Source organism: Bufo bufo, chromosome 2 (assembly GCF_905171765.1).
Source record: "Bufo bufo chromosome 2, aBufBuf1.1, whole genome shotgun sequence".
NCBI classification, from domain to species: domain Eukaryota; kingdom Metazoa; phylum Chordata; class Amphibia; order Anura; family Bufonidae; genus Bufo; species Bufo bufo.
This window is the reverse complement of record NC_053390.1, coordinates 777,494,380-777,520,044: the sequence shown is the minus strand read 5'-3', so window position 1 is coordinate 777,520,044 and position 25,665 is coordinate 777,494,380. Positions and strand designations below refer to the sequence as shown.

Genomic DNA, 25,665 nt, shown 5'->3' with positions numbered 1-25,665 from the left:
GTGGTGGTCTGACAGCGAGACAGCCAGGAAATTCCAAGAATGTGGATGGGGATGAGCAGACAAGTAACCATAGTGAGAAAACCCCAAAATAAGAAGAAACTGCAAAAATTGGTATACTAGGACTTTCTGCACCCTGTAAGATATTCGCGGTACTGCATAATTTCCATTAGACGTACTTATTGTGTGCACTGGCTGGGTCATTCTGCACAATGCATCATAAGAACACCCTGCAAGAATCTAAGATACTTTTTAATATAAGTATATAAATACACTTCCTCAGGACGTGGTCACAGCAGGAACAGTGGACAGTTTCAAAAAGGGTTTAGACGAATTCTTAAAAGTAAATGACATTAATACTTATGAAAACGTGTAGAAATCCGAGTCTCACTTCATTCTGGGATTCGCATCCCCACCTATCGCTTGGTTGAACTTGATGGACTTATGTCTTTTTTCAACCGTATCAACTATGTAACTATGGGTACGACACTTTTAGAAATGAATGACTAATAAAATACCTAAACTGTACGACTCATCTGTTGGTAGAATTTACTTTTTCACTAATAAAACTAAAGATTAAAAATACCTTCAGAATATTCAGTCTTCTCATAGCTGAACTGGTCCATAACGATGGCTTCCATCAGTTTTCGTACACCAGTCATTCCTTCATGTAAGTGCGCTATGTACATATCTCTGACCTTTGGAGACTCTGTGCCTGTGATGCCATCATGATGTTGGACCTGAAAAACAGAACCCAAATATCATGTGCACTATGGCTTATTATTCATTTGTCTATCAACAAACTGTTGACGATGTCTAGTAGCATTGGGGTTCTGAGCTAGGATCCAATCAAAGGGTGACATCTGCATGGAGTTTCTATGTTCTCCTGTGTTGAGTCCTTCACTTCCCTTCCACACTCCGAATGACCTTTAAAGGGATTTTCAAGAACTAACCTGATGACTTTAGGAAAGGTGATCAATATCAGATTGGTAGGGGTCTGACTTCTGCCAATCAGCTGTTTTCAGGAGCTGCGGCACCAGAACCAGGCACAAGAAGAGCACAGCTTTGTAAGCTGTGTAGTGGCCATCGGGGCCGCTTTAAACATGGGGCAAGCGGTTAGCCTAGCCACCTTTCACAACTAGAAATATCGGTCAAGATTACACTGATAAAGAGGGAGCATGGCTTAACACAGGGTGTTATTAGGTATCTGTTTTGCAGTCTGCAAACCGCAGATAAGCTCGATATAGATATTGTCCGTGTGCCAGTATAATATGGAGACCACAGCAGTGCAGTACAGCGCCTAAGAGATGATACTCGACAAAGGAAAGCATATAAATCACTAAAACAGGAGGGTTGCACGGAAGCACTGAAAAACTATAAGGAAAAAAATAGAACATGTAAAAAACAAATAAAAGCGGCCAAACTAGAGACCGAGAGATTAATTGACAAAGGGTAAAACTAACCCTAAAATGTTCTTCAATTATATAAATGTTAAAAAGTATAAATCTGAAGGTGTCGGCCCTTTAAAGAGTAATGAGGGGGGAGTCGCAGAGAGCGACGAGGAGAAAGCAAAGCCGTTAAATATTTTTTTCTCCAATGTATTCACTGAAGAAAATATACTGTCCGATGACATGCAGAATGTAAAAATAAATTCCCCATTAAAAGTGTCCTGTCTGACCCAGGAAGAAGTACAACAGCGACTTAAAAAGATTAAAATAGACAAATCGCCAGGACCGGATGGCATACACCCCTGTATCCTAAGGGAATTAAGTAATGTCATAGCCAGACCCTTATTTCTGATATTTGCGGACTCTATACTGACAGGGAATGTCCCACAGGATTGGCGCATGGCAAATGTGGTGCCAATATTCAAAAAGGGTCCAAAAACAGAGCCTGGAAACTATAGGCCGATAAGTTTAACATCTGTTGTGGGTAAACTGTTTGAAGGTTTTCTGAGAGATGCAATCTTAGAGCATCTCAACGGAAATAAGCAAATAACGCCATATCAGCATGGCTTCGTGGTCATGTCAAACTAATTTAATCAGTTTCTATGAGGAGGTAAGTTCTAGACTTGACAGCGGCGAATCAATGGATGTCGTATATCTGGACTTCTCCAAAGCATTTGACACTGTACCACATAAAAGGTTAGTATATAAAATGAGAATGCTCGGACTGGGAGAAAACGTCTGTAAGTGGGTAAGTAACTGGCTCAATGATAGAAAACAGAGGGTGGTTATTAACGGTACACACTCAGATTGGGTCACTGTCACTAGTGGAGTACCTCAGGGGTCAGTATTGGGCCCTATTCTCTTCAATATATTTATTAATGATCTTGTAGAAGGCTTGCATAGTAAAATATCAATTTTCGCAGATGACACTAAACTGTGTAAAGTAATTAACACTGAAGAGGACAGTATACTACTACAGAGGGATCTGGATAGATTGGAGGCTTGGGCAGATAAGTGGCAGATGAGGTTTAACACAGACAAATATAAAGTTATGCACATGGGAAGGAATAATACAAGTCACCCGTACATACTAAATGGTAAAACACTTGGTAACACTGACATGGAAAAGGATCTAGGAATTTTAATAAACAGCAAACTAAGCTGCAAAAAACAGTGTCAGGCAGCTGCTGCCAAGGCCAATAAGATAATGGGTTGCATCAGAAGGGGCATAGATGCCCGTGATAAGAACATAGTCCTACCACTTTACAAATCGCTAGTCAGACCACACATGGAGTACTGTGTACAGTTCTGGGCTCCTGTAAACAGGGCAGACATAGCAGAGCTGGAGAGGGTCCAGAGGAGGGCAACTAAAGTAATGACTGGAATGGGGCAACTACAGTACCCTGAAAGAGATCTAATTACTATGTATAAATATATCAGGGGTCAGTACAGAGATCTATCCCATCATCTATTTGTCCCCAGGACTGTGACGAGGGGACATCCTCTGTGTCTGGAGGAAAGAAGGTTTGTACACAAACATAAAAAAGGATTCTTCACGGTAAGAGCAGTGAGACTATGGAACTCTCTGCCTGAGGAGGTGGTGATGGTGAGTACAATAAAGGAATTCAAGAGGGGCCTGGATGTATTTCTGGAGTGTAATAATATTACAGGCTATAGCTCCTACAGTCGTGGCCAAAAGTTTTGAGAATGACACAAATATTAGTTTTCACAAAGTTTGCTGCTAAACTGCTTTTAGGTCTTTGTTTCGGTTGTTTCTGTGATGTAGTGAAATATAATTACACGCACTTCATACGTTTCAAAGGCTTTTATCGACAATTACATTACATTTATGCAAAGTGTCAGTATTTGCAGTGTTGGCCCTTCTTTTTCAGGACCTCTGCAATTCGACTGGGCATGCTCTCAATCAACTTCTGGGCCAATTCCTGACTGATAGCAACCCATTCTTTCATAATCACTTCTTGGAGTTTGTCAGAATTAGTGGGTTTTTGTTTGTCCACCCGTTGGAAGAACAATGATTTCAAGCATCACCCTCCTTTTAACATGTCAAGTCTGCCATTTTAACCCAATCAGCCTGACATAATGATCTCCAGCCTTGTGCTCGTCAACATTCTCACCTGAGTTAACAAGACGATTACTGAAATGATCTCAGCAGGTCCTTTAATGACAGCAATGAAATGCAGTGAAAAGTTTTTTTTGGGATTAAGTTAATTTTCATGGCAAAGAAGGACTATGCAATTCATCTGATCACTCTTCATAACATTCTGGAGTATATGCAAATTGCTATTATAAAAACTTAAGCAGCAACTTTTCCAATATTTATGTAATTCTCAAAACTTTTGGCCACGACTGTAGAGAGGGGTCGTTGATCCAGGGAGTTATTCTGATTGCCTGATTGGAGTCGGGAAGGAATTTTTTACGCCCCTAAAGTGGGGAAAATAAGCTTCTACCTCACAGTTTTTTTTTGTTTTGCCTTCCTCTGAATCAACTTGCAGGATGACAGGCCGACCCTTTTGGCCTTATGTACTATGTTACTATGTAGAATATTCAGGAAGGGGAGGACTTACTAATGACATTTTTGCACTCGGCCAACCAATGTGGTTACTACAGTGCCGCTCCCATTCAGGCACACACAGCTTCTGAAAACAGCTGATCGTCGAGGTGCCAGGAGTTGGACCCCATGCCGATCTAATATTGACGAGCTATCCTAAGGATGCGGTACGTCATCAATATATAAATCCTGGAAATCATCTTTAAAAACATTCACATTTAATGGCACAGGCTTGTAGACTGAGAAGAAGACTGGTAGACCAAGGCTGCAATGAAATATCAAGTTAAACACACATATCTTGAACAATTAGAGAAAGAATTCACACATTTGCTACACGTGTGGATTCAGAAGCAATGTCACATTTTAATTTTTGACTGGAGGTACCGTACACTGTTTTTCCACAACAGACACTTAACACCTAGATTCAGGATCCTTGACAAACTTCTGATCACCAAGGGTCCCACTGCTTGGATGCCAACCAATCACTAGAACAACATGGAAAGGTAACACATCTATTGTGGGAAACTCTATGTTCAGTTTTACCTCTGAGACAGCCCATCTGAGAGCCCGCAGTTGTTCCAGTGCCCACATCTTGCAGACTGCACCAGATGGATACTTCATCAGATACCGAGTGAATGCAGACTCCCCCGCATACAGCAGTGAGCTGGCTCTGCGCGCTACCCCTTTAAGGACATTTCGGGATGCAAAGAATCCTGTCCAGGCTTGAAATACATCTACAAGTTAAAAACAGTCCGTACTTAATACTTATTCGAGAAATATCCACCATCCATGTCACATTTATCTTACTAATATCCATCCAACATCCATCTCACATATACAGTGGGATGCGAAAGTTTGGACAACCTTGTTAATCGTCATGATTTTCCTGTATAAATCGTTGGTTGTTACGATAAAAAAAGTCAGTTAAATATATCATATAGGAGGCACACACAGTGATATCTGAGAAGTGAAATGAAGTTTATTGGATTTACAGAAAGTGTGCTATAATTGTTTAAACAGAATTAGGCAGGTGCATAAATTTGGGCACTGTTGTCATTTTATTGATTCCAAAACCTTTAGAACTAATTATTGGAACTCAAATTGGCTTGGTAAGCTCAGTGACCCCTGACCTACATACACAGGTGAATCCAATTATGAGAAAGAGTATTTAAGGGGCTCAATTGTAAGTTTCCCTCCTCTTTTAATTTTTTCTGAAGAGTAGCAACATGGGGGTCTCAAAACAACTCTCAAATGACCTGAAGACAAAGATTGTTCACAATCATGGTTTAGGGGAAGGATACAGAAAGCTGTCTCAGAGATTTCAGCTTCTGTTTCCACAGTTAGGAACATATTGAGGAAATGGAAGACCACAGGCTAAGTTCAAGTTAAGGCTCGAAGTGGCAGACCAAGAGAAATCTCGGATAGACAGAAGCGACGAATGGTGAGAACAGTCAGAGTCAACCCACAGACCAGCACCAAAGACCTACAACATCATCTTGCTGCAGATGGAGTCACTGTGCATCGTTCAACCATTCGGCGCACTTTACACAAGGAGATGCTGTATGCGAGAGTGATGCAGAGGAAGCCTTTTCTCCGCCCACAGCACAAAAAGTGCCGCTTGAGGTGGGCTAAAGCAGATTTGGACAAGCCAGCTTCATTTTGGAATAAGGTGCTGTGGACTGATGAAACTAAGGGCTCATTCAGACGGCCGTATGCTGTCCGCAAAAATACTGAATGCTATCCGTTTTTTTGCGGATCCGCAAAAAAAATGAAACATGTCCTATACTTGTCCGTGAAAATCAGGACATGGCCCCATTGAAGTCTATGGGTCCGCAAAAATACTGAATGCTATCCGTTTTTTTGCAGATCCGTTTTTTTGCGGATCCGCAAAAAAACGGATAGCATTCAGTATTTTTGCGGACAGCATACGGCCGTCTGAATGAGCCCTAAAATTGAGTTATTTGGCCATAACAAGGGGCGTTATGCATGGAGGAAAAAGAACACAGCATTCCAAGAAAAACACCTGCTACCTACAGTAAAATATGGTGGTGGTTCCATCATGCTGTGGGGCTGTGTGGCCAGTGCGGGGACTGGGAATCTTGTCAAAGTTGAGGGGCGCATGGATTCCACTCAGTATCAGCAGATTCTGGAGACCAATGTCCAGGAATCTGTGACAAAGCTGAAGCTGCGCCGGGGCTGGATCTTCCAACAAGACAACGAACCTAAACATTGCTCAACATCCACTAAGGCGTTTATGTAGAGGAACAAGTACAACGTTCTGGAATGGCCATCTCAGTCCCCAGACCTGAATATAATTGAAAATCTGTGGTGTGACTTAAAGAGAGCTGTCCATGCTCGGAAGCCATCAAACCTGAATGAACTAAAGATGTTTTGTAAAGAGGAATGGTCCAAAATACCTTCAACCAGAATCCAGACTCTCATTGGAACCTACAGGAAGCGTTTAGAGGCTGTAATTTCTGCAAAAGGAGGATCTACAAAATATTGATTTCATTTCTTTTTTGTGGTGCCCAAATTTATGCACCTGCCTAATTTAGTTTAAACAATTATAGCACACTTTCTGTAAATCCAATAAACTTCATTTCACTTCTCAAATATCACTGTGTGTGTCTCCTATATGATATATTTAACTGACATTTTTTATCGTAACAACCAACGATTTATACAGGAAAATCATGACGATTAACAAGGTTGCCCAAACTTTCGCATCCCACTGTATCTGTTTATTGTATCTATCTATCTATCTATCTTCCATCCACCGAGTTCTGAGCTTGCTTACACACCTGAAGAGTAAGGGAGGAAATCCTGACTACCTCGAATCTCCCAGGTTATATTCCTGTTGTATAAATTAGTAAAATATTCTCCAACCGTTGCATACTGTACAGTCACTCCAAACTCTGCTTTACTGTTGATATATTCCAGTAATAAATCCATGTTATTAAACTGGACAGAAGAATTGAAGAACTGCTTGTCGCACCCCTGTAATGGCAACCGTGGAAAAAAGACACCAACATCAGATTAACCAAATACTGTTGTTACAGGAGGCGTCCATCTATACGGCATACAGCAAACCTGTCATGTGCCCAGCTGGTGGTATAGGTGGCTATGAGGGTGTAGTGGTCATTTACGTGTCTGATCAAATGTGGAATAGATGTTGGTCAATGTCGGAGACGAGTTGGGAGTTAACACAGTGCACAAAAGAAACCGATCAATGACAAATCCAGATCTGTACAGGTGTATCCAGTGCTGTGTAAAAAGTATTTTCCCCTTCCCTTTTACCTTTGCATATTTCTCACAGTGTGAGCCATTGGAGAAAACGTGGAACAGTGATGAATCTTCCCAGTAGTGGCTACCAATATTTCACCAAGAGCGCATTGACGACTCAACTAAGAGGTCACCAAAGAATCCAGATGAATATCTAAAGAACTGCAGGCCTCACTTGCTTCAGTCAATGTACACGATTCCCCCAAAAAAAGAATGACACTGGGAAACAAATGGTATCGATGCTAGAGATGCAACGTCAAAACACTGCTGACCAAAACGAACACAAAGGCTTGTCTCTCATCTGCCAAAAAACACCTAGATGACCCTCAACACTTTTGGGATAATAGTCTATCAACTGATGAGTCAAAGGGTCACTTTTTGGAAGACATGGGTCCTGTTACATCTGGTTTAAAGCTAACACCATAAGAACATCACACCAACAGTCAAACATGGTGGTGGTAGTGTGGTGGTCTGGAAGTGCTGTGTTTCTGTAGGACCTGGAGAACTTTTTTAACTGATGGAACCATGACTTCTGCTCTACACAGGGACGTTTTTAAAATTATTCCAATAAGCATATTGTTATATCTACCAGAGAAATTTAATTATTTAATCAAGGTACCGTATTTTTCGGACTACAAGGATTTTGAGGAGGAAAATAAGAAAATAAATATTTTCAATCAGACCCCCATTCTTTATCAGACCTCAGATCAGACCCTCATCAGACCCCCATTCTTTATCAGATTTCAGATCAGACCCCAAAATCAAACCCTCAAGCTCCAGCAACCTCAGCCAGACCCCTCAACCTCCATCAGCCTCATATCACCAACCCCCAGCCTCCATTAGCCTCAGATGAGCCCCCTGATAAGACCCCCTAGCCCCATCAGACTCAGATCAGACCCCCAATCAGCCTCAGATCGGACCCCCCAGCCCCAATCAGCCTCAGATGGTACCGCCAAGCCCCCATCAGCCTCAGATCAGACCCTACCAGCCTAAGATCAGAGCCCACCAGCCCCACTCAGCCTCAGATTGGACCCCCCATTCCCCATCAGCCTCAGATCTGCCCACATCAGAACAACCAACCCCCATTAGACAGATCAGACCCCCAATCCGACCATATCAGCCTCTGATCGGACCCCCCAGCCCTGTTAAGACCTCAGATCCGATGTTTAAAAAAAAAAAAAATGTACTTGCTTGCTTTGGATGGCGCCTCATAGCCAGGACTCACAGCACCGCTTCTTCCGGGTCCCGCTTTGTTTTTTGATCTGATGCGCACAGCGTCAGGTCATAGTGTGCGTCTATGTGCACTACGTCCTGCTGCTGTGCACGGTCTCCACAGGACACCACAGCGGGACCCGAAAGAAGACCAGGGGAGGCAAGTACAGCCAGCAGAGCACATGCGCCTCCTGCATGCTAATGACCACTTCCATAATGGAAGCGGTCATTAGCATTCAGACTATAAGACGAACTGCCACTTTCCCCCCATTTTTGAGGGGGAAAAAGTCAGTCTTATAGCCGAAAAATATGGTAACTTTAAAAAGGTCCATCTTTGGTTCTAGGCTGTAAACAAGCAGGACAACCATTGGTTGGACACCATCTAGTGTGCATTTAACAGCAGGTATCACTGGACATAAAATGCTTTGATTTTTTTCTCCATTTCTTGGCCTCCAGCCACTATGGGATTGCCCCATACTCCCGAAAACTGAAGGTCACAGAGGTGAGACCCTACCTATCAGGCATTTATGATGTATCCTAAGGATTCGCCATAAATGTCTATGGTCTGAACAGCCATTTTGAGTTTGTCAGTCTATTCGTGTTTTATCCATGCAGTTTTCTGATGTACAAAAGTAGCAAACTTTGGCATAGATGCTATTTTGCACCAAAATTGCAACTTTTTACCCTTTTTCACCTCCCTCACCACTTTTACATAAAGCAGGCAAGCCATGGATGGAAGGAGGCAGAAAACTGGCACACATTAGACCAGAAATCTACACCATTATTAAAGGGTAATAATTCTGGTGCATTGTACACCAACAGCTATTAAGACCGGCATAAGAATGCCAGTCTTAATACATTCCCCATAACATCTAATACGAAGCATATAACTTGCTTGAAATGAAGCCTACAGGAACCATAGTTACCCAGGGCCACAAAACATCATTGCTTCTAAACCAGGCGGCTCGCATCTTTATGTTCTTCACCATGGTTTCTGCATACTGGTGAATGCTGTCACTTGTAACTGGGAGACTCATGTTAGGATAAATACCGTCCTTTGGTGGATCAGGAAACAGAGCTACTCCATTCCAATAAAATCCGGATCTAGAGAAGTGAGAGGAGCCAGTTACCATAAATTTAGCATCATGTGGCCTGGGCGTTTTTGTTTTCTGTCTTAGAAATCTGAAAATCCATAATACACTCCTCAACATTGAAACTGCAAGACCAAGAAGGAAAAGTTGCGGAATTATGGAAATCACATCGATAGACATGTTAATTATAGGCAAAAATGGAAACAAATTATTGAAAACATCTTGAAATGAAGACTAGAGGGGTCCACTATCATACATTATGCCACTCCAAACCATAATTCCGGGAGTAGGACTGGTGTGATGTTCTCTTGTGAAGGCCTCTTCATGTTGTTGCCCACATGGTCTCCAGACCAATCTCTGACTATCACTACATCCAAGACAAAAGCTGGTCTCATTGCTAAAAAGGGTAGCCCTCCATTCCAGCCTCGCTGTACACCATGATAGACTTTGAGAACAGTGGTGTAAGGACAACCTGTAGCTGGACGTCTGGAGCCCAATATCACGAAAATGCCTCAATAAACATGACTGGCCATAAACCTGTCAGAACAGATGTCCAGGATCTGCAGAGGTGTAGCTGTGGGGCACAAGGGGGTGGTGGGGTGAGGAGTCTTCTGGGTGATGGGTGTCACGGAGGGCGACAACAAGCCATTCTTGCCTTGGCCAGGGTTTTTTGTTACAGGGCTAGGACAGCAAAGGCTTAGCCACGAATTTTAGGATCTGGCCTACAGACTCATCTGATAGTGATACACCCAGCAAATTTAAAGGCTATGGACACCACTGAGGGCAATTATTTATTATTCCGTTTTACTCATTTTTGGGCTAAAAATCATTTTTATAGTTGATCTTTGTTAAAAAAAAATGTTCAACAGTTTTTCCTCTGCAGAATTTTCACTGCATTTACAGACTAATGCTCTCTGCCTCACCCTGAATCTGTCGTGGAACTGCTCTGACGGCTCAATCTGTAACCCTTATTTCTGAACCCCTGACAGATCATAAGCACACATTAAAGCGAAATTCTTACCAAACGGAAAATATGGCTTAAACTTTTGTTTATGATCTGTCAGAGGTTCAGAGATAAGGGCTACAGATCGAGCCGTCAGAGCAGTTCCCGGACAGATTCTGTGTAAATGCAATCAAACTGAAAGCTGTAGCGGAAAAACTGTTGAACATTTCTAACAAAGACTAATTGAAAAAATTATTTTAGGCCCAAGATGAGTAGAATGCAATGATTTTCCCCAAAAGTGTCCTTTAATATTAAGTTGATTCTTTATACGACTGTACCTGTTAGTAAACGGCAGGTAAGAAGGGGTGCAGTAACTGAACTGGTCCATGACATGCGTAAAGATCTCCTGCTTCTCAGATAAGGAGCGAGAGCCTCGCCAAACAAACTGCAGCTTCTGCAAAGAGAAAATAATGCAAGATCCGCACAGATAATGGTGCTTTGTACCCTGGAGATTAGGGCTTGTTGTGAGGATTCAGTCCTGGCATTTACAACAAACAACTAATAAATCATGCAGAAAAAAATACTAGTTCAGAAGAAAAAACTGGCCCCTAGCCCAGGAACCCACGAGAGACCTGCACAGGGGAACATAAAAGACTACCACATACACATGAAGAATCCTCATAGCTATTCACACACAGTCCAGTAACTGCTGTTATCAGGGGAACAACAGCCACAAGGGGGCGACATTCTGAAGTGTGAACAGCAGCCACAAGGGGGCGACATTCTCATGTGTGAACAGCAGCCACAAGGGGGCGACATTCTGATGTGTGAACAGCAGCCACAAGGGGGCGACATTCTGAAGTGTGAACAGCAGCCACAAGGGGGCGACATTCTGATGTGTGAACAGCAGCCACAAGGGGGCGACATTCTGATGTGTGAACAGCAGCCACAAGGGGGCGACATTCTGATGTGTGAACAGCAGCCACAAGGGGGCGACATTCTGAAGTGTGAACAGCAGCCACAAGGGGGCGACATTCTGATGTGTGAACAGCAGCCACAAGGGGGCGACATTCTGATGTGTGAACAGCAGCCACAAGGGGGCGACATTCTGATGTGTGAACAGCAGCCACAAGGGGGCGACATTCTGATGTGTGAACAGCAGCCACAAGGGGGCGACATTCTGATGTGTGAACAGCAGCCACAAGGGGGCGACATTCTGATGTGTGAACAGCAGCCACAAGGGGGCGACATTCTGATGTGTGAACAGCAGCCACAAGGGGGCGACATTCTGATGTGTGAACAGCAGCCACAAGGGGGCGACATTCTGATGTGTGAACAGCAGCCACAAGGGGGCGACATTCTGATGTGTGAACAGCAGCCACAAGGGGGCGACATTCTGATGTGTGAACAGCAGCCACAAGGGGGCGACATTCTGATGTGTGAACAGCAGCCACAAGGGGGCGACATTCTGATGTGTGAACAGCAGCCACAAGGGGGCGACATTCTGAAGTGTGAACAGCAGCCACAAGGGGGCGACATTCTGATGTGTGAACAGCAGCCACAAGGGGGCGACATTCTGAAGTGTGAACAGCAGCCACAAGGGGGCAATGTTCTGGCCTAACATAAGCAGAAGGGGGCAAAATACATAAAAAAGACAACATAAAAATATTTAGACAGTGACCGATCAAACACTCATTCAGCCGACAGCTATTTCTTTAGACCACCCTCCATGACAGCCCATGCAACATAACCCGCTGGGTGACCATTAAAAGCGCACAAATTAAAGGGTTTTTCCAATACTTTTCTACTGATGGACGGAGCTGTGTAGTTCTGCAAACTACCCTAGAACAGCTAATCTGTGGGGGTACAGGGTGTCAGACCCGAGCCAATAGATATACCGTATATAGTCAGATATTGAAGGCCTATCCTGAGGACAGGCAATCTACAGCACAGGTGTGGACAACCCCTTTAATGTCCAATAAACCAGAACGTCTGATAATCCGACACCTTCAAAGTACCATGTTTGCCAAATTAAAGGATGTTAATTTATGAGAGAAAGTTAGTAATCCGATTGCAATGCATTTGTCTGTATATAGGTTAATACACACCCTGACATAATAATAATAACATCATTACATTCATACCTTGGAATCCTGCATGGCAGCCTTACTGTCATAATCAATGCGGGAAATAAGGTGGGCATTGAATCCAGACATGGAGAAAATGGTAGGTGAGGTGGCAGAAGCTCCAAAGGGATCCACGTGCCAAGAAAACTGGGGCCTTACTCCAAATGTTTCATACAAAAATCCATGGCCCTCTGTGTACAGACATATGTATTATTCAATGTTCGTTAGTTTCCAAGCACAGCTACATAATAACCTGGCTGCAAAAACAGTGAAAACTAGCAGGACCCTCACCGCCAGGCCTGTATAGGGACCAGACCTCAATGCCCATAGTAGCCACATGATGCAATGTCAGTGAAGCCTAGTGCAGACACAGGCCCATCAGAGACCAGAGGACGGCACTGACATACGCATCCCAGGCACAATGTTTTGTTACGTGTCCAGATTTTGAAGACCCCTTCATTTAACACAATTTCGGTATGCTCCTGCCTAGATACATGCTGTATATCAATTCTGAAATTCTGCCTAGGGGAATATAAAAGGGTTGCAGGGTTTATTTGGTTTTACGGTAATTAAATATTGTTGACCTAGCCTACTGATGACGTCACACGCCATAGACCCTTCCAGCAGCTGAAAGGTGGGGGTGCTGAGAGTTGGGCCTCCACTGTTCTGATATCGATGACCTATTCTCAGGATCGTCCCTTTAACCTCTCTCCCTTGTAAATCTTTGCTGGACGTTTATACAGTGTTTCCACCAGCAGACGTCACCATCGGAACCGTAATGCTTGTGTATTAACACGGTCCCTATTGACTTTGAGTGCCCTCTAGTGGTGGCTGCAGACAGCCAGAATGTTATCATTTCAGGGTTTGGCCACACATGTGGGATTTTTATGCAGTTGTTGAAACCAAAACCAGGAGTGGCACATCGCTAGGTGCGCCTATCTCTAGAACAGAGCCCGCAAAATAAAGAAGAGTGGACTGCATTGCCGCACTGGCTCGGCTATTTCCATCAGCCCCATAGAAGTGAATGGAGCGGTGGCTGCGCTTACGTGGTGCCCTTCCCAATAATTTCTATGGGACTTTCTATGGGATTTCTATGCGCCACTCGGCTAGTTTCAGGATTCCCATAGAAATTAATGAAAGCCGGCTGCGCGGTCTGCTCTCCTACATTTTTCGAGCTCTGTTCTAGAGGTAGATGCAGATCCTAAGGGTGGGATACTGAAGCGGTCACACTGTATCCCTATTTCCTAAGAAGGCCCAATGGCTCTACTGCTGCATAAGGCTACTTTCACACTTGCGGCAGGACGGATCCGACAGGCTGTTCACCCTGTCGGATCCGTCCTTCCGCTATTTCGCCGTGTCGCCGGACCGCCGCGCCGTCCCCATTGACTATAATGGGGACGGGGGCGGAGCTCCGGCGCAGCACGGTGAGAGGCCGCCGGACTAAAAAGTCAGACATGCAGGACTTTTAGTCCGGTGGCCTTTCGCCGTGCACTGCCGTGCTGCGCCGGAGCTCCGCCCCCGTCCACGTCCCCATTATAGTCAATGGGGACGGAGTGGCGGCACGGCGAAATAGCGGAAGGACGGATTCGACAGGGTGAACAGCCTGTCGGATCCGTCCTGCCGCAAGTGTGAAAGTACCCTAAGAAATTAGCACTATTATAAATGGCACATGGTAGGCCGGGGCCTTGTAACTGATCTTGTAGTAAGGCCCAGGAGGACCCTACTAACCAATCAGATTGCAGATCTCATTTCTCAGCAGCTCTCTGAGGAATAAAAGCAGCAAACTGATTGGTTGTGATGGCAACTTTTCCATTGGTTTTGATAAATCTCTTCCATGGTGTATACAGTGAGTACCTGTTAGCTGTATGATCTGATCATCCACTGTGGTCACGGCTTCATCATGCATCACTTGCCCCCCAATAATGAACTCCAATTGTCCCTCCCGTACCAGCTGATGCACCTGCAAACACCAGAGGAAATATTATATAGGGTAGAGTGCCTAATGTGTGAATATATACCCCTCATATATGACGTCCATACAAGCTGACAGGGCATATGGACAGAGGTTGTGGGTCATGAACCAATCCTTCATTCTGTTTTCATATATGCGTGTCTGAAAGCCTCATTTTTCCATTCAGTTACATTGAGCTTTATTGTTATGCCATTTTTATTTTAGTACTTTTACGTTTTTTTTTCTAAAATGAAAGAGAAAAGGTTTTTTCACATTTTTTCTTTCTTTATTTTTTATTTTATTGTGTACTCTTTCCTTTTCATTTTTATATAGAGGGATATATAGTTTATGGTCCTCGAAGATGGGGTTACAAGCTGCAGTTTGGGCTGGTAGTGGTATTCTTTTTAGTAGTTTTTTTTTTTCCACTCATTCATTAATTTTACACATTGCACCCCCATAAGTTCAGAGAAGGCCTTAGGAGAGATTATTAACTTTACATTATATTTTTATCGCCAATTTTCTATAGTAACAGGGTCTAATACATCAACAGTCAGAGGGTAAATCAGCAATAAAAAATAATAATATAGCCTCTGAAGACTCACTGCAGAGCTGATCTGGATCTAGTAAGACCTAGCAGCCCCTGCAGATATGGGGACTACTCAGGAAGTGTCATGGCTGCTTCCTGAATGGTATACAAAATACACACAGCCATTGCATGCATTGGGGACCGCAATTTGCAGGCCCCCATGCACGGGCAACATCCGCATGGCTGCCGCAGACGGATCCAGACACATTCAACTTGAATGGGTTCCGTGATCCATCCGCACCACAAAGAAATAGAACAAGTTCTATTTTTTTGCGGTGCGGAGGCACAGACAGAAAACCAATGGAAGCACTCCGCACCTTCCGGATTGAATGGGTCACAACACGGGCACGGCCAGGCAACAGCCGTGTGCATGATGCCTAAGAGTCAATTAAACAGAGGTTCGGACCGCTCTTTTGCAAGCTCGACTGTCACCGATAGCTGGCTTCCCGCTCCTGCAGCTTCACAATGTCCGCGCACATGCAGGCACTTACGTGGACTGCTCACATGTTTTAAGTCATCCGGTGGTCCGTAAATAGTTATATATATATATAAAAGATTAAAGGGGTTGTCTAGTTTGAACTATTTCTTAATTGCAGGTTACCCTCTAAAAAACGTCAAATACAAGGAGCTCTGCTTTCGGCAGTAGGAACCACAATTTAACATCTAAACTAAATAGGTCCCAAATTCTATGTTGAAAATCAACTAATAGGGGGCAGCGTTTTTTTTTGTCACAGGGCTGCAAGTACCGTATTTCCATTCAACTGCGGCCACCACTAGGGGGAGCTGAAGAGATTAATGAAGACAGCATTGCTATGGCGTTCAATGAAAGCTGTATAAATCAGTCCTTCAGGGGTAACATAAGAGACTCAGGGGGGGAGATTTGTCAAAACTGGTGTAAGGGAAAACTGACTCCGTTTCTTATAGATTGCACCTTTTCTCCTTTGGGAAATGAAAGGTCTGATTGGTTGCTCTAGGCAAAGTTTTAATAAATCTCCCCCTCCTCTCATGTAGAAGGCCCGTTCGTTAGCATTTCTCTATCACCGGCTCACCTGTTGCTTCTGAAATTCTCCGGCCACCGTATCCCACCACAAGCGAAAAAATTCCTGCTCAACCACAATAAACCTGCGATGCTTGGCCTTTATCAGCTCTTCCACTACTGTCGTGTAAACGTTGGCAGCGTAGGCATGCATGCTCTCCTGGAATGATATCAATGTATTTTATTACTACCAAAAAATATGAAATAAAGAAAATCTGTGCAAAGGGCTGCCGATGTAGTCACCTGAGTGGAAGACGTCGCAGAACAGCCACAGCGGAGTAAGGGCTGGAAAGAAAACTGACCGAGACCAAGGTTATCACTAATAGACCAGTTTTTTCAACCCGATTCTATATGCTTTTATGTTGCTCGAGACCCCCTTTCCCTCTAAGACCTAGAGCTCTGAAGGGTCGGTCCATCCATTTATTACATTTCAAATGATCAGAACACCACAGCTTAAAGGTTATGTACAGTAGGTGAACCCGATTTTGTGTCAATCTCGCTGTATTTCTCGGCGAGATTGAGCACATACGAGCCCCATCGCGGCTTGCCGCGATGGAGAGCAAGCGCGTCATAGAAGCGACGGGAGATCCGACTTGGATTCCCGCCAATTCTACACGTGTGCGGCGTTTGTTATGAATCCTGAGGGGGAAGTCCCCGCCGGATTTTAAATAAAAATCCGGCCTGGGTCCCGCCCTCAGGAGCATACCGGGCCCTTAGGTCTGTTATGGGTTGTAAGGAGAGCCCCCCCTACGCCGAAAAAAACGGCGTAGGGGTCCCCCTACAATCCATACCAGACCCGTATCCAAAGCACGCTACCCGGCCAGCCAGGAAGGGAGTGGGGACGAGCGAGCGCCCCCCCCCCCCCCCCCTCCTGAGCCGTACCAGGCTGCATGCCCTCAACATGGGGGGTTGGGTGCTCTGGGGCAGGGGGCGCACTGCGGCCCCCCCACCTCAGAGCACCCTGTCCCCATGTTGATGAGGACAGGGCCCCTTCCCGACAACCCTGGCCGTTGGTTGTCGGGGTATGCGGGCGGGAGGCTTATCGGAATCTGGGAGCCCCCTTTAATAAGGGGGCCCCCAGATACCGGCCCCCCACCCTAAGTGAATGAGTATGGGGTACATCGTACCCCTACCCATTCACCTGCAAGAAAAGTGGTAAAAACACAAATAAACCACACAGTGTATTAAAATATTTTATTTTTCTGCTCCGGAGGCCGCCCCCTGTCTTCTTTATTAGCTCTTTTACCAGGGGGGGGCTCTTCTTCTTCCGATATCCCGACGGGTCTTCTCCGCTATCCGGGGGGGTCTTCTCAACTCTCCGGGGTTCTCCTTCTGTCTTCTCCTTCTGTCTTGTTGTCTCCTTCTGTCTTCTGTCTCCGGGGGGGGCTCTTCTTCTTCCGATATCCCGACGGGTCTTCTCCGCTATCCGGGGGGGTCTTCTCAACTCTCCGGGGTTCTCCTTCTGTCTTCTCCTTCTGTCTTGTTGTCTCGGCGCACCCCGATTCTTCGTCTTCTCTTCTTGTTTTCGCCTCTCTCTGTTGTTGACTCGGCGCACCCCGGTTCTTCGTCTCGCGAGACGAAGAATCGGGGTGCGCCGAGTCTCGCGAGACGAAGAATCGGGGTGCGCCGAGTCTCGCGAGACGAAGAACCGGGGTGCGCCGAGTCAACAACAGAGAGAGGCGAAAACAAGAAGAGAAGACGAAGAATCGGGGTGCGCCGAGACAACAAGACAGAAGGAGAAGACAGAAGGAGAACCCCGGAGAGTTGAGAAGACCCCCCCGGATAGCGGAGAAGACCCGTCGGGATATCGGAAGAAGAAGAGCCCCCCCCGGAGACAGAAGACAGAAGGAGACAACAAGACAGAAGGAGAAGACAGAAGGAGAACCCCGGAGAGTTGAGAAGACCCCCCCGGATAGCGGAGAAGACCCGTCGGGATATCGGAAGAAGAAGAGCCCCCCCCTGGTAAAAGAGCTAATAAAGAAGACAGGGGGCGGCCTCCGGAGCAGAAAAATAAAATATTTTAATACACTGTGTGGTTTATTTGTGTTTTTACCACTTTTCTTGCAGGTGAATGGGTAGGGGTACGATGTACCCCATACTCATTCACTTAGGGTGGGGGGCCGGTATCTGGGGGCCCCCTTATTAAAGGGGGCTCCCAGATTCCGATAAGCCTCCCGCCCGCATACCCCGACAACCAACGGCCAGGGTTGTCGGGAAGGGGCCCTGTCCTCATCAACATGGGGACAGGGTGCTCTGAGGTGGGGGGGCCGCAGTGCGCCCCCTGCCCCAGAGCACCCAACCCCCCATGTTGAGGGCATGCAGCCTGGTACGGCTCAGGAGGGGGGGGGGGGCGCTCGCTCGTCCCCACTCCCTTCCTGGCTGGCCGGGTAGCGTGCTTTGGATACGGGTCTGGTATGGATTGTAGGGGGACCCCTACGCCGTTTTTTTCGGCGTAGGGGGGGCTCTCCTTACAACCCATAACAGACCTAAGGGCCCGGTATGCTCCTGAGGGCGGGACCCAGGCCGGATTTTTATTTAAAATCCGGCGGGGACTTCCCCCTCAGGATTCATAACAAACGCCGCACACGTGTAGAATTGGCGGGAATCCAAGTTGGATCTCCCGTCGCTTCTATGACGCGCTTGCTGGGATGTGCTGTCGCTATCCCAGTGAGTGCGAGATCTCGGCACCACATCGCCGAGTATCAGCGCGACGCTGTCGTGCTGAAAACACAATCTCACAAACACCTACTGTACACCTTTGGGGCTCAAGCACACGACTGTATGTATTTTGCAGTCCGCAAAAAATACAGATGACGTCCGTGTGCATTCTGTATTTTGCGGAACCGAACAGCTGGCCCTTCATAGAACAGTACTATCCTTGTCCGTAATGTGGACAATAATAGGACATGTTCTATTTTTTTGTGGAACGGAAATACGGACATACGGAAACGGAATGCACACGGAGTAACTGCCAGGTTTTTTTGTGGACCCATTGAAGTGAATGGTTCCGCATACTGTCCGCAAAAAAAAAAACGGAACAGACACGGAAAGAAAATACGTTTGTGTACATGAGCCCTTGGGAGGAATTTTTTTTAATTATTTCATTGTACTCATTTTGAGCTAAAAATCTTTTTTTCAGTTGTTTTTATTAAAAATGTTGAGCCCCTTTCTCTGTGCAGCCTTGAGTTTTTCTAGTAGCAGGATCTGAATTTTCACTCTGTTTCAGCTGACGGCTCCTCATCTCCGATCTCCTAACACTCATTATAGCTCAGTTCTTATCTTACTAATAAGCGTTTATGACCTCTTAGTAGATTAGAGATAAGGTTTATTAGATGGCCGACACAAAGTGAAAGTACCAGTCACACAGCTAGAAAAACAGTTAACCTTTTGTGACAGAATGGATCAATATTTTTAATAAAGACCAATTGGAAACATGATTTTTAGCCAAAAATGAGTAAAATGCAATCACAAACAAAAATTGCTTCCGAAGGTGTACACAGCCTTTAATCTAACAAAATTCGCTTTTTCATGGGGCTCTGATATTAAAAGGTTGCCTGATCGCACACAACCCCTTTAATTATATCCTGAGCAGCTATATAAGACAATGCTCAGAGGGGTTTAAATACTGAAGACCTGTCCTAAGGATAGGTCATTAATATGAATTGGTGGGGTCCGACTCCCAGCACCAATGCCTTTTCATACTATACCAAGCACAGCGCTATACATTGTACAGTGGCCATGCTCGGTATTGCAGCTCATTCCTATTCACTTGATTGGGCTTGAGCTGCATAATGGGACTGATGGACGTGACATCAGAGGAAGCAGTCGCAGCGCTCGCTGAGACCACAGTCAGACCCCCAGCTAACTGACTCCACTCCCAGCTTGTCCTAGACGGTAATACCAAGGGATCGGCCGAATATGTAAGTGTACTCTAGGAGGAGAGTGGAGAAAGCTGCTGCCAGACACTTCTGACGAAGGCTTGTCTATCTCCGAGGAGAACAAAAGGAGAGGGCGAATATACTCCTCATTTGTCGGGGCAGAGTTGAGAGGTCCCCCATATACATTAAAGTGTTGGCTGAACCCACCATTCTCAGCTGACAATATTCTAATGTGTATGGGGGCCTCAAGTATGTCAGCAGATTAGTAGGGGCGCTCATGCACACAACCATTGTTGTTTTGCGGTCCGTTTTTGTTGTTTCGTATCCACGTTTTTTTCCCCTCTGATTTAAGTCCTCTTCCGTTCCGCTATTCCACAAAACATATCCGTATGGTTTCCGTATTTGATCCGTTTTTTTAAGGATCGGAAACGTAAAGAGTAACTTATTAATCACCAAACACATGAGCAATATGGGCTGAGCATAGCATTTCTACAGTATGGATCCGCAAAATACGGATGTGTTCCGTGTGCGTTTAGTATTTTTTGCGGACTTGAATGTGGCCTCGGACCGTGATTTGTCGGACAATAATAGGACATGTACTACTTTTTTGCAATACGGAAACGGAATGTCCGTTTTTGCGGACCCATTGAAGTGAAGGGTTCCGCATATGGTCCGCAAAAAAAAATGGAACGGAAGCAGAAAGAAAATACGTTCGTGTGCATGAGCCCTTATAGAGTGAGGCCTCATGCACAAGTGTTTTGTGATCTGCAAACTAAGGATGCGCAAAACATGGATATCGGATGTGTGCACGCTCCTTTCCACACGTAGCACCCGAGACAGCTCATGTGGCACCACATTCTGCACCCGTGACCAAAACAGTGCAGCCCCGATGCCTGCCTTATGATGGGCACATATATCACACAATCAGCAGGGAACTGCCAAAGGCCCAGCACCCGGGACGTACATGGCCAAAGCACAGGAAATAAAGTAGACATCTCTTGTAAGGGGCGAGGGGTGGAGGATTGGTCAATCATCACTAGTGAGGAGCCAAGTATTCAAAAATTCGATTCGGCTGCTTTGCCGAATTTTACAACAAATTAGCTTTGTGACGCATTTCTTTGTAAGTCGCCCCATCCCCCCCAGATACCACCTTCATAGCTGACATTGATAATACAGTGTAAATGTTTTAAAAAATTTATAAAATCATACTTACCTCATCCATTTGATTGTAAAGAGCTGGCTGCCGCCGTCTTGATTGAATATCTTGCGCAAAATCTCACGCGGCCCGTGGTGACATTGTACGTCACCACTAGAGATGAGCAAATTTCATATTTAGCAAATCGTTCACGCCTCGTTTGGTGGTAAAAGCAGAATTGCGTTATGGATTCCGTTACCACGGACCATAACGCAATTCTGTGACGGAATGCCTTTAGAGGCATTCCGTTATTCATTCCGTCATAACAGAAGTCTATGGGCTGCAAAACGTATCCGTCCCGTTTCCGTTATGCAGGGGAGTCCTCTCCTCATCCTGAGTCCTCTCCTGCATAACAGAAACGGGACGGATACGTTTTGCAGCCCATAGACTTCCATTATGACGGAATGTATAACGGAATGGCATTCCGTCACAGAATTGCGTTATGGTCCGCAGTAACGGAATCCATAACGCAATTCTGCTTTTACCACCAAACGAGGCACGAACAAATTTCAAAAATATGAAATTCGCTCATCTCTAGTGACCACGCACGGGATTTCGTTTAAGATCTTCAAACAGATGCGTTAAGTATGATCTTTTTGATTTTTTTACCGCCATTCAGGGAAAAGCAATTCACTACCACGAAGCATGAGGAAATTTGGCTTTGTGCGCAAATCAGATTTTCCCTGAAATTCGGATTGAAGTCCACTTCGTGGGGTTCGATTCGCTCGACACTAATCGCCACCTTACAAATTGATTATGAGGGTCCAGCACTGGCATAAAGTATATTAGAAGCCTCCCAGTATACCAAAACTAAGAGATTGCCATGTATAGCACTACTACTCCCAGCAGGCACACTTCAGCCATGTACTGCAGTATATATATAACATCTCCCCACGTCATGTGCCCTGAGTCACGTGACCTGAGGCTGGTGTCAGCTGACTGCCCAGTGATAACATATACTGGATGTATATACACGGCCTGTACCTGCACTGTATACACCCAGCCGACGTCCATGTGGCTGTGGGGGATGACAAAGACATGAATGGGGTCTGCAGAGGTGACAGCTCCACACACGGAGAGGAGGACGAGCAGCAGCGGCCACATTCTGCCGCCAGAACCCGGAAGCCGGGGGTGTGGACGGCGAGCCGCAGGAGACAAAAGAACTCAAACGCGTTTCCCTTCAGATTGGCTTCTGTGATATTTCCAAGGTGAGGGCCACTGTATATTCTGGAAACGAGAGCACCAGGAGGATAGAGTCCCTATTAAACCATAAAAGGTAACAGAAAGGAAAGCATTGTGGGGAATAAATCAGGTACATGAGCAAAGCCCAGCAAGAAAACGACTTCAATGGACCTTATTCTTCAAATGAAGGTGAATTCTAACTGAGTCTGTGGAAAATCTAAAGGGGGGATTTATCAAAACTGGTGTAAAGTAGAACTAGCTTAGTTGCCCACAGCAACCAATCAGATGCCACATTTCATTTTCCAACGGAGCTCTGAAAAATGAAAGGTGGAATCTGATTGGTTGTTAAGGGGCGACTGAGCCAGTTGTGATAAATGTCCACCAATGTGTGTGATATTTATGTCCCGGGGAACGTCCACACAGGAAAAATTACATTACATGGTTTTTTTTTGCATTGCAAAAGGTGTAGTAAAATCCATAGTGGAAACTGACAGCATATGCTGACACCCTGCAGATTTAGAGCAACATTTGTATAAATGATTGTCAGTGGTGTCGCAGTGATGCAACAGTCGCGAAAAATCCGGACGTTGTGTCACACGTTGCTACAGGCCGTGTGTGACTTTTCTGCCATTGGCTTTAATGGAAGTCACGTGCGACTTTTTCCCAGCCAAATCACTGTTCTAAAACGGAATGCATAACGGAAACGGGACGGATCCGTTTTGCAGCCCATAGACTTCTATTATGACGGAATGAATAACGGAATCCCTCTAAAGGCATTCCATCATAGAATTGCGTTGTGGTCCGTGATAACGGAATCCATAAGGCAATTCTGCTTTTACCACCAAACGAAACGCAAATGAACTTCACAACATGAAATTCGCTCATCCCTAGAGATAAGCTATCAACCGAGGTCACTGACAGCGTCTTTCTTCTCTCTCTCTCTCTCTCCATACTGAAAATACATACATGCTCGGCCAAACCGAGCGTGTATGTGTATAGATGAGCTGGGATGAAGAGCTGTTACAGGTCTATGGCCACCTATAGAGGCTATACGTGCAGGTGCAGTTTTCAACCGATTTCCTGGCACTTTTATTTTTCCTTCAGTCCTCAGGCACACGACCGGTCCGCAAATTGCGGATCCACAAAACACAGAAGCCGCCCGTGTGCCTTCCGCAATTTGCGGAACGGAACAGGCGGCCCATTGTAGAAATGCCTATTCTTGTCCGCAAAACGGACAAGAATAGGACATGTTATATTTTTCTTGCGGGGCCCGCGGAACGGATCAACGGATGCGGACAGCACACGGAGTGCTGTCCGCATCTTTTGCGCCCCATTGAAGTAAATGGGTCCGCATCCGAGCCGCAGGACCAGAACAACGGTCGTGTGCCTGAGGCCTCACACACAGATGTGCTGTTTTTTGACTGAACAAAAAAAGTGCCATAAAAAGGGGTTTGTTTTTTGTTCCATACCGCCAGCACATGACTGGTATTCCTCGGGACCACCAGAGGAAATGGGTCTGAGGGCCCACCCTCCACATATACAGGGCATATGCATATCCAATTTTTAGTAATATTTGTTCTCATTTCACAGGTAGTTGTTATTATCAGTAAGGTTTAAAGGGGTTATCCAAGACCTATAGTGCCCCCCCGTATGCCCGGGCCCCTCACACAGATAGTACTTCTCTCGCTTCCCAGCACCCGCATTGCTTCTGATCCCCGCACGGCCAACGCAGCATCTAGGACCGAGCTTCTCTAGCATCACCCACGATGTTAGGGAGGCTCGTTCCCGTCGTGGCCTGCTATTGGCTATCCCCCCCCCCCACCTATCGCCGGGTGTTTTAATCCACGTGATGCAGCGGCGGCCATGCCGGCATCAGAGGCAATATAGGTGCCGGGGAGCAGGGTAAGTACAATCTGTGTGAGGGGCCCTGGCATATGGAGGGGCATTATAGGTCTTCGATAACCCATTTAATAGGATATCTGGTTCGGAGGAGGATATAGAGGAAATTGACCAAGACTGGAGTTTCATGCGGCCATCTTGGTCCCCTGTGCACTGGGGTGAGCAGCATCAAATTTATTAAGAGCTGGTATGGAATTTAGCTATAGTTCACACCAGCTTTTTTCATCAGTTTGGAAAAGTGGCATGAACTGTGACAAGTCGTAAATGATGGCGCAAACAGGTGTGCGCCATTATTTACCACTATTTTACGCAACATTTCCCTATAGAGAAGGAGAGAAATACCTGACCTTAACGGATGCTATGGCTGGTTAAAAGACGTATTCTGGTTTCAGCAAATAAATGTATAATGAAAACATTTACAATTTTCTAACATCATTTGTGTATCAATTTGCAAAATCTCTGCTTGCTGTCGTTTAATCAGAACTTTCATTTTGCTTACTTCTAGCGGATAACACTCTGTCTTTGTCACGTGATGTACAGGTGCCCTCATAGTACCAGTTTGGGCACAACTATACAGGGCAGAAGATACGCCAGAATTTCCACTGCAGATTTTGAAACAATTCCGCAGCAGAATTTCCCAGAATTAGTTGTGGATAGCACCCTCTGCATTGCAAAAGTATAGTCCGCGGAGGAAATCGGCAGCAGAAATTGACATGCTGTGGACTTCTGTACCACAGTTCATTTTGCAATGAAGATTTATTTTCTTAAAATCTCATACACGTTGCTGACACCTTGAAACGTGACGCAAATCCGCAGCGTTTATGACCCATGCGGACGTACCCCTACAGTGCAGTTATCAGAGCTGTGATATTACTAGGAGAGTTATACTTTACTATGTAAAGGAAAGGGTTGAGCCCTGGCTGAAAATTTTCCATATAAGCAGGGCCGTCATCAGGACACCCTCAGTGGCTTACCCACGGCGAGATAAATAGGGGCACCCGCTGTCTATTTTAGGTATAGCATTAGGCTGCTCATAAAGCCTGTCTGGCTCCCACCCACAATTGTTCTTGGCTGGAGGGCCCAAGCCCCACAACATTATAGGGCACATACTTTTCACTAAATGGGCCCCACAAGACCTGAGCACAGCGCATGCTCTGTCCTCCTATCAGCTGCTGCAACATGGGAAGACTGCTGTGGGGTCCAGATTTTGGGCACCCCTTGATTTCAGTGGTGTTGTGTGCTATACTGAAATAGAGATAATCATTCATTG

The 25,665-nt window shown here is 45.4% G+C and overlaps 1 protein-coding gene across 2 annotated transcripts in view; it reads right to left on the bottom strand.

Moving 5' to 3' along the window:
* The window catches only part of MAN2B2 (mannosidase alpha class 2B member 2), a 61,294-nt gene extending 38,856 nt beyond the window's left edge, over window positions 1–22,438 (bottom strand). For both annotated transcript variants that reach the window (XR_005776409.1, XM_040419118.1), the window contains exons 1-9: window positions 22,299–22,438; window positions 16,255–16,401; window positions 14,523–14,628; window positions 12,687–12,859; window positions 10,881–10,996; window positions 9,435–9,612; window positions 6,816–7,011; window positions 4,558–4,748; window positions 584–737 (exon numbers count right to left, since the gene is read on the bottom strand). Coding sequence is in view for 1 of the 2 variants with exons in the window: in XM_040419118.1 (XP_040275052.1) it covers window positions 584–737; window positions 4,558–4,748; window positions 6,816–7,011; window positions 9,435–9,612; window positions 10,881–10,996; window positions 12,687–12,859; window positions 14,523–14,628; window positions 16,255–16,401; window positions 22,299–22,418 (1,381 nt within the window). In the remaining variant the exon portion in view is untranslated. The remainder of the gene's footprint in view (window positions 1–583; window positions 738–4,557; window positions 4,749–6,815; window positions 7,012–9,434; window positions 9,613–10,880; window positions 10,997–12,686; window positions 12,860–14,522; window positions 14,629–16,254; window positions 16,402–22,298) is intronic.
* Window positions 22,439–25,665: the final 3,227 nt, after the last annotated feature.